Source organism: Globicephala melas, chromosome 4 (genome assembly GCF_963455315.2).
Source record: "Globicephala melas chromosome 4, mGloMel1.2, whole genome shotgun sequence".
NCBI lineage: Eukaryota > Metazoa > Chordata > Mammalia > Artiodactyla > Delphinidae > Globicephala > Globicephala melas.
This window is the reverse complement of record NC_083317.1, coordinates 93,958,233-93,971,248: the sequence shown is the minus strand read 5'-3', so window position 1 is coordinate 93,971,248 and position 13,016 is coordinate 93,958,233. Positions and strand designations below refer to the sequence as shown.

Genomic DNA, 13,016 nt, shown 5'->3' with positions numbered 1-13,016 from the left:
CAGGTTTAATAGCTGCATTCAGTGGGAGAGACGGTGGAGTGTGCTTACTCCATCTCACCTGGAATTAATCTATTGGTTTTTTTTCTTCTTAACAATTTACAGATGTGTCATTAGATTGACTTGCTGAACTATGTAATTTTAAATTTGAAGAATTAAGGTTAATTTGAGGTCATATGATGGATTAAGGTATTGTAATACCTAAATGATATTTTCTATTTAGATATAAGCAATAATTGCTGTAAGTGAGAAGTACATAAAACTAAATTATAAGAATATTTTAAACTGATCTGTTTCCTGAGAATTTCTCTTTGACTGTATTTTTTATTATCATGTGTTTTGAAACACTGTTTCAAACTCAAATCAAGTTTAAATGTTGAAACTTTTAGAACTAGTGACACCACACTGCTCATTCAGCCCAATAAGATGCCTATGTACCTAGCAAGGGATCTGGGTGAAAGTTTCTACTAGAGGCCTAGTAATGAGGCATGAAGAGATGGAGGAGAGGCAGACCTGGGGAAGATCTTAAGTGGATGAAGCTGTGGAATGCTGAAGTTATTGAGAGGACTGTCCATATTGTACAGAAGAAGAGAGGAAGAGCAGAGGGTGGGGTGGGAGCTAGTGTGAGACCTTTGGTCCGAGAAGCAGAGCAGAAAGGCCTCTGCAGGGGTCTGCAGGCCACTCAGTGCCAGGAGGAAACAAGCTTCAATAACATGCAGTCACTGCGGGAAGGAGTGTTGAGGATGAAGGTGGAGCAGTGCCATCAATGTGTTGTGTGATGACCTTGGAGAACTTTTTCAATCAACTAGAAGGAAGTAGAGGAACAAGAAAAATAGGAATGATAATAGGAAATTTTTTCTATATACATTTTAACTTTGATTTTCAGTTCCTAGACCATGAGAGCAGTGTTAGTATATCTTTATTACCCATAACACTGCACATAGTAAACATCCAGTTAAGATAATTGCACATCTGAATGACACTGTTACCAGCAGTGCCTGCACACATAGCACTGGTTAAGGACTAGCAGAGGTTGTTGGGTGAGGCTGGAGAAAGGGGAGGAAAATGTGCTGTTGAAGAGCTGTTATCCTAAAACTGACTTTGAGGCAGCTGAAGGGTGGCTAGAACAAAATATGAAAGTCTTTAGTATGTCTTCCCTTTTCTGCCATTCTTTCTTTCTTTTTCTTTCTTTCTCTCCTTTCTTTCTTTCTTTCTTTCTTTCTAATTAAAGAACTAAGGGATATCTTGCTAATGTGGTTTTTTGGGACTATTTTTTGGAATGGAGAAGATAATCTGTTTTCCGAGCTGCCCATTTCTCTATTTGTCTTGAATTATTTTTAACTTGTTTTCCTTTATTCCATGACACTGCTTATAGGGGCAAGTAAGAAATACACCGCACAATGTTTATTTCAAATGAGGAATCACTGCTTCTTAAACCAACAACCTTTGTGATTTTTTTTCCTTTTTCCAGGATCAGAATTCAGGCCATAAATGAAATTGGAGCTGGACCATTTAGTCAGTTCATTAAAGCAAAAACTCGGCCGTTACCACCGTTGCCTCCTAGGCTCGAATGTGCCGCTGCTGGGCCCCAGAGCCTGAAGCTGAAATGGGGAGACGGTAACGCCAGGACGCACGCGGCTGATGGCACGGTGTACACACTGCAGCTGGAGGACAGAAACAAGAGGTAAGGACCTGAGGCTTCATCCGAAAATTCGATGGCTTTGGGTTGTGGGATGGAATCTTCCTTGTTCATTTGTCCTCTGAAGCACTCTTCGTCCTTATTGAAAGACTCCCTAGGTATTTGGGTCCTGCGTTTTATACCCAAAGTTGCACCCTCCATTCTCCATTTGGAATTTTCTAAATTAACATTCTCGTGATCCTGATTTCCCTACATGTGATAATATATGTGTTTTTTTCTTTCATAAAGCCAGAAAATGGAGAGAAATTATCCAAAAAGAAAATGGTCGAATTCAAGTCCATGCTGTTTAATAGTGTTATATTAGTCACGAGTGCAGAGGGAAATAAGACTCAGGAAAAGATGTTAACCTCTTTAAATATTCAGTAACCATCGGGACAAACATGTTTACCCGTCTGAAATAGCTGTGGTGATGTACAGATGGGGACTGTGCTCTGTAACTATGGGCAATGCAATATAATATCAAATTAACTGGAGCAAATAGGAGATTCTTTATAAAACTCCATGCCCAGGAACACTGTTGGCTACAGAAATCAAATACAGCCTTTCACATAGTATTTATTTAATCTAACTTTATTTCCTCTGAAAATGGCCGATCAGAAGATGGGCAGCTGAACTGTATTTAGGAATAATTCAGATGCGTAGCAAAAGTTAATGACAGAAAGTTCTGTTACCAAAAGTTCAAATGAGAGAATCAGCTGAAGGAGGTAGGAGATGACCATAAAACCAAGACAGCCTGATGGAGTAGACATGCTGCCCCTTCCTGTGCATACCTGCCAAAGCACAAACCAGTGTATGTGGAAGTATTCCTGTTATTTCCCCTTAATGCATCACAGTATCCTGCTCTTTTATATGGGGACCTGGTTCTAATTAGCACAGAGACCCCTGTCCAACCTCTACCTCTGCTCTGTACTCGAGTACTCGGCTTCACGTGAGCTCAGTGGAGTCCTGCTGTGTGGAAGGCACTGTTTGGGGTGGGCCCTCGGGGACACCAAGCTCAAGAACGAAAGCAAGGCCCTGCTTCCCCCTCCAGAAGCATAATATCAACCTACAAATAGTCGTAGAACACTAGTGCCATTGGAGAAAAGCGCTCTGGGAGTTTGAAGGGGGCAGACGTAGGGAATAAAGTGCAGAGACTGGTTGGTTGCAAAGATCAGGAACAGCTTTTTGAAACAGATAACGTTTGAACTTGACATTGGAGAACCTGGAAAACACAATAGTTTGACTTAGAAGAAAAAAAGTGATCGTCCTTTTGGGAATGAGTCCCAGTGTAGAAAGGACAGAGAAGGTAAGGCTTCTTTGGGGGAGGGGAGGTTCATTAGAGATTAAATTCATACTCATTCACAGACAAGACCATTTATCTTACTGTGCTGTGTGCTTTTGGAATGCATTTTTCACGGACTCATTATTTTACTGGTAGGAGACTCCTTGACCTTACTGGCAAGAACAGGAATTATGGACTAACAGAAATCATGATAAATATATAAAGCTAGCATTTGGGGAAATTTGTACATGAGTCTCTTTTTTCCTGGGCTTTTGGCTTACATTGTTGGCAGGGAGAACCTTCCTTAGAAAATACCTTCTAGTTGTACTGTTTAGAAGAAATGAATCCCAGGAACATTTTTGAAGCTGGTGGCAGAATTGGGAACAGAACCAGCACCTCCTGACTTCCCCATGCAGCTGCCTCTACTATTACCTCCAAGAATATGGGAAGGACAGCTTTGCACCAAACCTGCTATCCCCAGTGTGCTGCAGTCCTGCCCTCTGCAGGGCAGCTACCTGAAGTGCCTTGTACAGAGAACTGAACAGATGCTTAGAACAAAATCTCCATGAGCAAATAAGAATGCTGGTCCAAATAAGAATGCTGTTGTTAGACATTTAAATATGCCAGACAGAAAATAGTGCAGAGTCTAGTAATCAATACAGGCTCCTTCCTCATTAAAAAAAAAAAAGAAAACAAAAAGAGGGGGGGCTGGCTTGTAATCAAATAAATGACTTGCCTAAATTTAAATGGCATTTTAAGAAAACTTACCATTAGGAACAGTGTTTTTCTTAATTTTATGGGCTACAGTCCAAATTTATCTTTTTCTAAATTAGATTTGTCAGTGCTCCCAGAAGTTATTAAAGTAATAGGAATATAGAACATAATAAATTCTCATTCCATTTGTGGAATTATTTTCCTGGGATTTAAAAGGATGAAATTGACCTATTTTGAGTTTGAAGATGACCTTCCTTAGTGTCTCGAAACTGAGCTCGTGTAGTGAAAATGGCCCCACGAATCCAAGCCTTTAACTCTGGCTCTTGAGTAGTGAAGATCAGCGAGAAACACCTTGAGTTGGATAGATCATAATACTTGTTCTTAGCCAGCTCTTTGTCAGTTCTCGTCCCCTTGAGGTTCATTAGGACTTGGATCTGGCCTGTCCAGTGTTTTCTTCCAAAGTGACAGCTGTCTTTTTCATTGAACTTGTGGTTGCTAGAGTGGTTTCTAGTTGTGGCTTTGGGGAAAAGTGTACACATCCTTTAGCGTGTGTATTGATTTCATTAAGCACTAACAAGTTCCTATTATGGATGTGGCAAAAATATGATATATCCTGCTGTGGCCAAGGTGAGAATCAGAGTTAGGTCCGATGGTGGTTTTAATGTACTTTCTTAGCTGTCAGCTCTCAAAATATTTCTTTTGCCGTGTACGCTTGTCTCACCAGTCACTGTGGGCATTTGGAAGGAGGGCTGTGGTGTCTGAGTCTTGTCGCTGTCCTAGCCAGCCAATGCAAGAAATCTGAGTCTTTAAACATGTTTTGCAACAGAAGCACAGTGAAAATGAATAACTCCCTGCTTGGTAATTGTCAGATTAAAGAGTTGAGTTGATTTCAGCTGCTAAACTATTGCTCCTGCGTTTTCCACATCCATGAAATACAAAGGGGTTGAACTAGAAGCTGAACTCTGAGATCCTTGCCACCTTTTTACCTTAAAGCAGTGAATCTTTGTAGATTATTTGTGAGCTAAATCCTATATAAAAAGATGTGTTTTGTAAATGATTAGACAATGTTATCTCTTTTTTTCTTCATGTTTAATTTCTGCTTTTGACAAATAAGAAAATAAGAAGAAAGACTTTCCTTAAGAGTGACCACTTAATGGGCAAAACCGCTAAGGTTTTGCATCTGTGATCTGCTGGTTTATTATGTTTAATTTATATACCTCATAATCAAAAAAATCTGAAATGACCCAGAGATTTCTAAGTATACCGTTTGGCCAAAAATATATTTTCAGACTTTCTAAAGGACACTACTATTTATTGAGCACCTACAAAGTGCCAGGCATTGAGAGCTTTATCTACATTATTTAGTTCTTGAATAGATCACAGTCTGGTTGGGGATAGGTAGAAGAGACAGCAAATCATGGTGTGGAGGGCTTAAAGATTGACACATGCACAGAGTGTTGAGGGAAGGTAGAAGAATGGCATGTACTTTAGGCTTAAAATTGAACAGAGAAGGCTTATTAGAAAAGGTAACAAGTTGGGTGAGTCTTAAAAGGGAATCAATCTTATAACCTCATGCTGGAGAGCCTTAGGATGGAGACCAGTGATAAGGACTCAGGATTGGGTGGAAACCGAGGATACAATCTCCAGAGAACAGAAACATGCCCTGGGTCTTTCTCCATGTAAATGCCTTTCTATTCTGGTACTTTTACACTTGGTTTTTTTTTTCTTAAGTTTGGGGCTACTTCATGTAGATAAAAGGGATACCAGAAGGGCACCTTGCCCAAATCCTTGCCCCAAGGTAAGTCAACCTAGAATTCATCCCGATCACCTGGAATTGCTGTGTAGAAAGTTTTCCCCCTTGATCAGGACATTTGTTTCCCATGTATTCAAGATTTTGACCCACAAGATTCCCAGTCCAAGGTCACTGACTACATATTTACATAGCAACCTCAAAGTAGGACTAAGTTTATCCGTAGCAGTTATATTATGATTGCTCAGTCAATTTTTTTTTAAATTACTGCAGTGTGCTAGGTCTTGTGAAGTATGTAGCCTGTCTGTAAGGAGCTTATCTTGCTGAGAAATTAATGTGAAAAAATGAGCAGACAGTACAAGAGTTTTTATTTAATTTCAACAGAAAAACAAAAATTATGTTAGTTTGGCTATAGAGTGATTAAGTCTATTATTCTTAACAGGTCTAGCATAGATCCAAATGTCTTTGGTTCCTATGTATGCAAGAAAAATATATACCCAAAAGTAAACATTTTCATAATGCTGTGCTAACCGAATACAGGGATTAGAATAACAAGATCAGCTCGTGCATTTTAAGATTATAATGTGTAATGATGATTTTGAAGATGCATTTGTCTGCGTTATTGAAATGAAATGTTATGCTGCCCTAACAGAATTTGAATTGATGCTGATTCTCGTCCTGACCCTGTGGATCCCTGTTCCTGATAATTGTACTCAGCACTGAGGCAAGAGGAACTTAAGTTCCAGGAATACATTTATGGTTAATCTGTTGTTCAGGTTACCCAGAGAGCCAATGTATTTTAAAAGCAAGGCTCCAGCAAAATGGGGATGGGCTCTAATAGAATGGATAATTGCCACTTGCTCTCCTTTTAACTCAGCCCTTGTGCCCGTGACACTTTTACCTTTAGCCAGCAAAATTGGAGGGACTATGTAATGTGTACAGTATGACTGCCTGTTTGCTATTAGAGAGGGATGGAAAATAATCTGCAGAAAGAAACCCTAAAAAATTATACACCAGGCAACTAACAAAAGTGGCCGGGGTATATGAGCACTACAGGAGTGAACTTTCTTAATGTATGCCTGTTATAGAACAAACTCCTGTTTATATTTCTCAGAGCATACTGCTGAATTAAATGAAATAGATGTAACACGACTAACTCAGGGCCCACAAAAGACCCTCGGTATTAGCTTCCTTTGCTTCTGTGGAGCAGTCCCCAATTCGCATGACCACCCTTGTTGGATAAATGGCATTTTTATATTGCTTTCAGTCACCAGAAGGCAGTTATGGTTCTCAACAGGGGTGTTAATTCTCTGTTGTAATCCCAGATCTGTTACTGAGTTTCTAGATGACTAGAGGCATGTCCCTTAACTTCTTTTTGCCTTAGTTTCTCCCTTTACAAAATGAAGCTAATGATACCTGTCTTCAGTCCCTGATTGATGGGAAAAAAAGCATTTTTATTTTTTTAAAAAGGAGCATAAAGATTCATCCTGCAAAATAAAGAGTATTGCTAGCTTACTCAGTTGCAGGCTAAAATGTTCTAAGGACAGTCCAAGGTGAGGAGTGGTAAATGAAGTATTTGAGATCTTAATTAGACCAGAAGTAGAATTCTGACTATGGTTTTTTCTTCTGTTTAAAAGTAAATAAGTAACAGAATGGAATTGGATAGCATTTTCCTCTCCATTTTTCCTAAATGAGGTAAGATTGAGGTAAGGCCACTAAAATAAAAGTAGGCTAACAGAAATTTGGAAGACTCTGCGAAGAATATGCCTGAAGATGAGATTCACTGCACGTATTTGAAAGCAAAGTAGAAGAATGGAAAGTTTCAAGGTTCTCAGGTGGTCTTTAGAGAGTCTAGTCATCCTTTATTTGAATATAAATAAATTTCTTTTTTGATGTATATCAATAAGTGCAGTGCAGACAAAAAGGATCAAAAACAAGAATTTTATTCTATGTACAGATTTTCATCAGTAGCTATAGTGACATTTTATTTCTTAGAAAAGGAGCATAAAAAGGATCATAACCAAAACATATTGCAGCCTGATTACTCCCAAGCCATGTGGAGCTGGGGACATGGGGGTTAGGAAATTAACTCCTTTTCTCATTGGTCTTTTGGAAATCGCTCTTGACACATGAGCATTCACTCTCCACACTGGGACTCTCGGCAACATCAGAACCAGTTTTGGAAAAGCATCTTCTTTGCCTCAGGTGTCCTCACGTGATGCCATCTGCTGCCATCTGCTTCTGCATAGACATGGTGGGACTCAGTGTTCTTTGTTGAGGGAGGGTACATACTATTCATTCCTGTTTTGAACATCCTCCATTCCCAAACGTCACTTCAGTAATGTAGGAAATTCACACACACACAATCCATGGAGCCCAAGGAAATTAAGAAAAAATAAAGGCAATGACATGTCATTGCTAAGGAATATAGCCACATTGAGCCTACTAAGAGTGTTAATTTGTGATGTTTTGAAATGTGCCATTTGCAGCCGTTTGTGGACCATAGGCCCTTTTAGGTCAGCAGGTTAGATCACTTTGAAGAGTAAATATTAATGGGCTTCTGTTAGCCTGCAGTGGGTGGACAGCAACGAGGAAATAAACATACAAGCCTCAGCATTCTCTCTTATTTTCTACTGTGAATTTATTATACTCCATCCAGAGAATTCTTGGACGTTTCTTTTGAAACAAAACTGTTTTACGGAAACATTTTAAAATTAATACTTTGTATATCACCATTTTCCCCTAAAATGATTTTAAAAAACATTTAAAGATGTAACATGTCTGAATTTCTTCCTTCGGTGCAAAAAAGTTATCTTTCACAATATTAAAGCCTAAAATACTGAGGTTGAAAGAATTTCTTGAAAATGTCAAAAATCTGTTGTTTTGCCTTCCTAGTGTATATTTAATAACAAATCATAGAATTTACTTGGTCCTTTCATTTGGATCTCAGAAAAATTCCTGCCAGGTGAATAAGACAGTTATTATCCCAAGTGTCCAGAAACAGCCTGGAGAGTTATCGACTTGTTCATCATGAAGGTAACAGACCCTGCATTGTGGTCAAGGTCTTTGTACCTCTTTGCACCCACCATGGAGTACTCTGACAGGCAAGCCGAATAAGCATATTCATTTTGTATTCATAGATATGTAAAATATTTTTTTAAAACACTGCCAAATTAAAAGCCCACGTGTTTTTGTTACCTTCAAAGTGTTTAGTTTCAAGAAGACATAGTCAAAGCTGGAGCCAGTTGGGGGCAGAGCCATAAAGAATTCATTTAGACTGTAAACTTTCAGTGACCCACTGAACGTTCCGCCTTGTTTATGCTTCCCCTTCCAAGTAAACATTTGTTTTAGTACATGAGAGCATTTCTCTCCGTTTTTCCTCTCCCTGAGTAAAAATGCCCAAATTTCCATAAGTGGCCAGCATTTCTATAGGACCTGCTGCTCCATCTTCATCTTTTTTCCACAGTGGTTCTCCGCCTGGGTTTTCCAGGACAGGGTAGATGGTATTCACATGCACAGCTTTCCCTCCAGCTCCGGAAAGTCTAAGGGAATGTAAGTGAGAGGGATGCCGTCCGGGGACATCCTCAGGTTTCTCCAGTGCTGAGAAACTAGGTAAATCATTCATGAACCTTGGTGCTTTGTTATTATAAACAGTAACCACTAATATTTATCTAGCACTCACAAGTGCTAGGCATTTTGTAATGGGTTCTCTCTGCATTATCCCATTTAATTCTCACAACTCTCTGAGGGGGTCAGCACTGTTATCGTGCCTATGTTACACAGGAGGAAACAGCTTACTTGGCTATAGAGGTGAAGACCACCAGGCTGTTGAAGCTGAACTCAAACTCAAGTCTGCTGTCTGCAGTGATGGTTATTACCCGCTGGACCTTCAGCCCCTGCACCAGTGGGGCAGCTCCACAGCGGAGCCCCAAGGTGTTTCCACACCTGTCCTCTTACTTGGCCTTCACAAGAGCCCTAGGTCATGGGGCTGATGCCTCCAGATGTATGTGGCTATGGGCAGCAGGGGTTGAGGACGGAGTACAAGACCTCTCAGAGGCACTGCCAGTGTGGGCCCAGGGCTCCAAGGAGACCTATAATGGGCTGTGATACCACAGAGGATCCCTGTGGCTACACATGCCTCAGCCTGAACTGATACTAAAATTACTCAGTGGCTTTATTGAGCATGAACTACATTCTAGGAACCATACCTATATATTGATATAATTTCATTATGTTTCTATAGCATAGGAGCATTCATGTAATAAAAATAACAGTGAGCATTTCATGTGCACTCCTTGGTCACCAGATTAGATTAACTTATGTGGGGGAGAGCTATGTGTCTAGCACAGGCCATAACAGATGTGGCAGGACAAGTTCAGATGGACCTCTTCCTGCTGCAGCATGAACTGGTTGTGGCCCCAGCAACCTGGAGAAAGGCCTGCGTGGTGGGAGTTGAGAGCCACAGTGATCCTCAGGGCACCTTAGCCTGATCAGGATGGTTGGTGGCGCTCATGGTGCAGGGTCTGGAGCCATTGGGTACCCTGTATTGAACTCTTACTACGTGTCGGGCTCAGTGCTAAGCTTTTTCCTCACATTTCTGCATTTGGCTCATCAAAACGATCTATGAGGTGGATACTGTCCCTGTTTTGCAGATGGAGAAACGATTAGCAGGTGTGAGCGATTTGGCAGCCTTACGGGCGGAGCTGAGATTCATGGCCAGTCTTCCTGGGTCCAAGTCCCCGTGCCCCACCCCTTGACACCAACAGTGTGGAGGAGGCAGGGGGAGAAGTGAAGGGTGGCCCAGCGTTTACCAGGCAGCATAGACCAAGGGGTGGCCCAGGGGAGCACAGACTCCCCACATAGTGCGTCCCTTATCACCTGGGCCACCCCCGTGGGATTGAGCAGTCAAGGGAATGACGTAAGGGGGAGGAATAGCCGTCGGGACGGCTGGATGGCCACTGTTCTCCTCTTCATGGCAAAGCCTTGCTCCAAGCTCTGAGTCCTTGGTTGTTTTAAAATGTGGAGTCTTCAATCATTGTGTCTTGGGACGTGTAGCATGTTTAATTCTATCACCAAAGGCATCTGGCTTACTTATTAATGAATTTTAAAATTAAGTTGGCCTTTTTAAAACAAATATTTGAGGAATATTTTTATTCCCTCCCCGAGTGGTTCTAGCCACAGGGTGTTAACCTATGGAGCCTCCCAGAGAGGCCATCATGCAACTGGCTGTAAATCACTGGCTCTGAAGAAAGAAGGTGCTTTCTTCCCCTGCCTCTTGGAGTGATGGAAAATAATTACAGAATTGGGGTGAAAGAGGGATTATATTTTTTGTGTTGGCTTGTGTGCTTTTATTTCGTTTTGGTTGGTGTTTATTGTTTGAAAGAGAAGTTACTGTCAGCATGTACAGAAAGAAGCTTCGGATCAACAGATATTTATTTGAGGGCTACTCTGTGTACGAACTGGGGCTTTTACGTGAGTTTTCACATTGAATCCCAGCAGTCTTGCGAGGGAGGTGCTCTTGCCTGCACTTCACTGACAGGTCCGGTGGGAGAGGGTAAACAGCCAGTGTGTGCAGGGCAGCCTCTCACCACACGGCTGACCCTCCACCCGGGAGGAAAGAAAATAACCTCAGTGTTAGCTGTCTTCTCAGCATTATGAAATGATTATAACTAACACATACTGAGTGATTATTACATGTCAAGACTATTCTAAGCACTTGTCTTGTATTAACCCATTTAAACCTGGGGTGGGCTCTGTCACTAGCTTTATTGCACTGTCCCTGGAGGCAAACAAATGCACTAATGGCAACATTGTAAAGTTTTTCATTGTAAAGTTTTTCAATCACCTGTTCCACAGTGCTTTTTCTAAATAGGAATGCAATTTTAAACGACTAATAAAATGCTGTGGTACAAGAGGAAAACAAGAAAAAGGAACAAAATAGCTATTCCAAAAACAGCAGGTTTTGATGAACTTGAAAATTGAAATATTTGAAAATATGCTGTTTGCTCAGTTTAGATTATACTACAAAATTAGAGTACTGAACCTGCTTCAGTAAATTTCTTTGTGAATGTGAGTGCTGCTGCCTACATAGATATACTGAACTTATTTCAGAAGGAAATACTCTTCTCAGAGCAGGGCACGGGCAAGGAAGCAGTACTATTGCTAGTAGTCCTCTCCAAACTCCTCTAAACACCCGGCTTTACTGCAAGTTTGTAATGAAGATGTAACACTTTTACTTCTTATACCATGACTTCCATTTTGTGGTATAAGTAAGGGCAATTACTCTGGTTAGAGATTCTAGCCTGGGTGAGGCTGAGTTAATAAGTAGCCTCTAGCATTAGCAAGGGGTATCTTCATTAAGGCGGTAATGTGTCAGGAGTGCTAAGTAGGTTACCATGGTATTTGGGTTTCAGCCTGGACTCTGTCTTTTCCTGAAATTAAAAACGTTCATTCTTCAGTAAAAGGTGCTTCCTTACACAGCAAAGCAGAGGAACATTAAATGGGTGAAATGACTGGGGCTCAGGAACTCAACTGCAAAGGCTGATTAATGCATGGATACTTTAAGATAAGTATCGACTGACAGGTTTTGTAAAAAAGCTGTTTAATCTCTGTATCCGTCCATCCATCTGGAGGGGATGTTCGCTAGCATGTGGAAAAGCTGCTGCTCTCCTTCAGAAAACTCTGCCCGCACACAGGACCAGCTAACCCACAGGATTAGGTCTAATTCATCTCTGAATACACAGAGTCTAGCACACAGCAGATGTTCAAAAAATGTTTGCTAAATGAGTGCATAAATTCTGCTTACCCTTAGGCCAAATCAGCCTAAGAGACATTTTGAATTGTGTGTGATTCTATCACTGCCTGACTTCGAGCAGCATTTGAAGACAGCGGATTGTCCTCAGATGCCGAGAAACTGGGAGAAACAGTTGGCCTGTGTAGGGACAAGGCGGTGTGGTTGGATTAACTCATATAGAAGTTCTCAAAGTGTCCCCGGGCCAGCAGATTCAGATTCTGAATCTGCTGAAGATCCTGGATAACTTATGGGAAGTTACATTATTTCCAAAATATTACAGTTAACTATAAAAGGACAAACGGTAACGTTATATTGCAGTTCTAAGTAATCCCGTTTCACTGTGAAAATATTAATTTCCAAGACCTGAGGGGAAACACTCAAAATGTAAGGCCTGTTTTTTTAATCCTCATGCCTCTTATGCCTGTGTCTCATGGAAATATTATTTAGCAGAGAAGTACAAAATAGTCCTGATGGGAGGGAGAAGGATCCAGAAGCTGCCAGTCTAAACTGTCCAGCCCACCTGTGCTGTTTTTCTGTTATTGTGATTAAGCTGATGGATGATTCTGAGCAAAATATATCTTCTTTTTACATATTTTCTCAAAGATCTATGATTGTAAATGTCATCTTACTAGTTTGAGAAAGGGGCTTTGAAAGCTCTTGGAAAGATAAAAGTTAAAATGTAAAGAATTTTCTAGCTAAACCTCAGTTATTTAGAAAATTCTGGTAAAGAGGACACTGTATTTCTCCGGTGCCCAATTAACATTAACTTCATTGCCTAATACATAGTAGAAGGTAAGGTAAC

At 40.7% G+C, this 13,016-nt stretch overlaps 1 protein-coding gene across 3 annotated transcripts in view; it reads left to right on the top strand.

Moving 5' to 3' along the window:
• Window positions 1-13,016, top strand: part of FNDC3B (fibronectin type III domain containing 3B) — a 352,410-nt gene that overhangs the window by 319,287 nt on the left and 20,107 nt on the right. For all 3 annotated transcript variants that reach the window (XM_030863564.2, XM_030863519.2, XM_060298416.1), the window contains one exon: window positions 1,469-1,681. In XM_030863564.2, coding sequence (XP_030719424.1) covers window positions 1,469-1,681 — 213 coding nt within the window. The remainder of the gene's footprint in view (window positions 1-1,468; window positions 1,682-13,016) is intronic.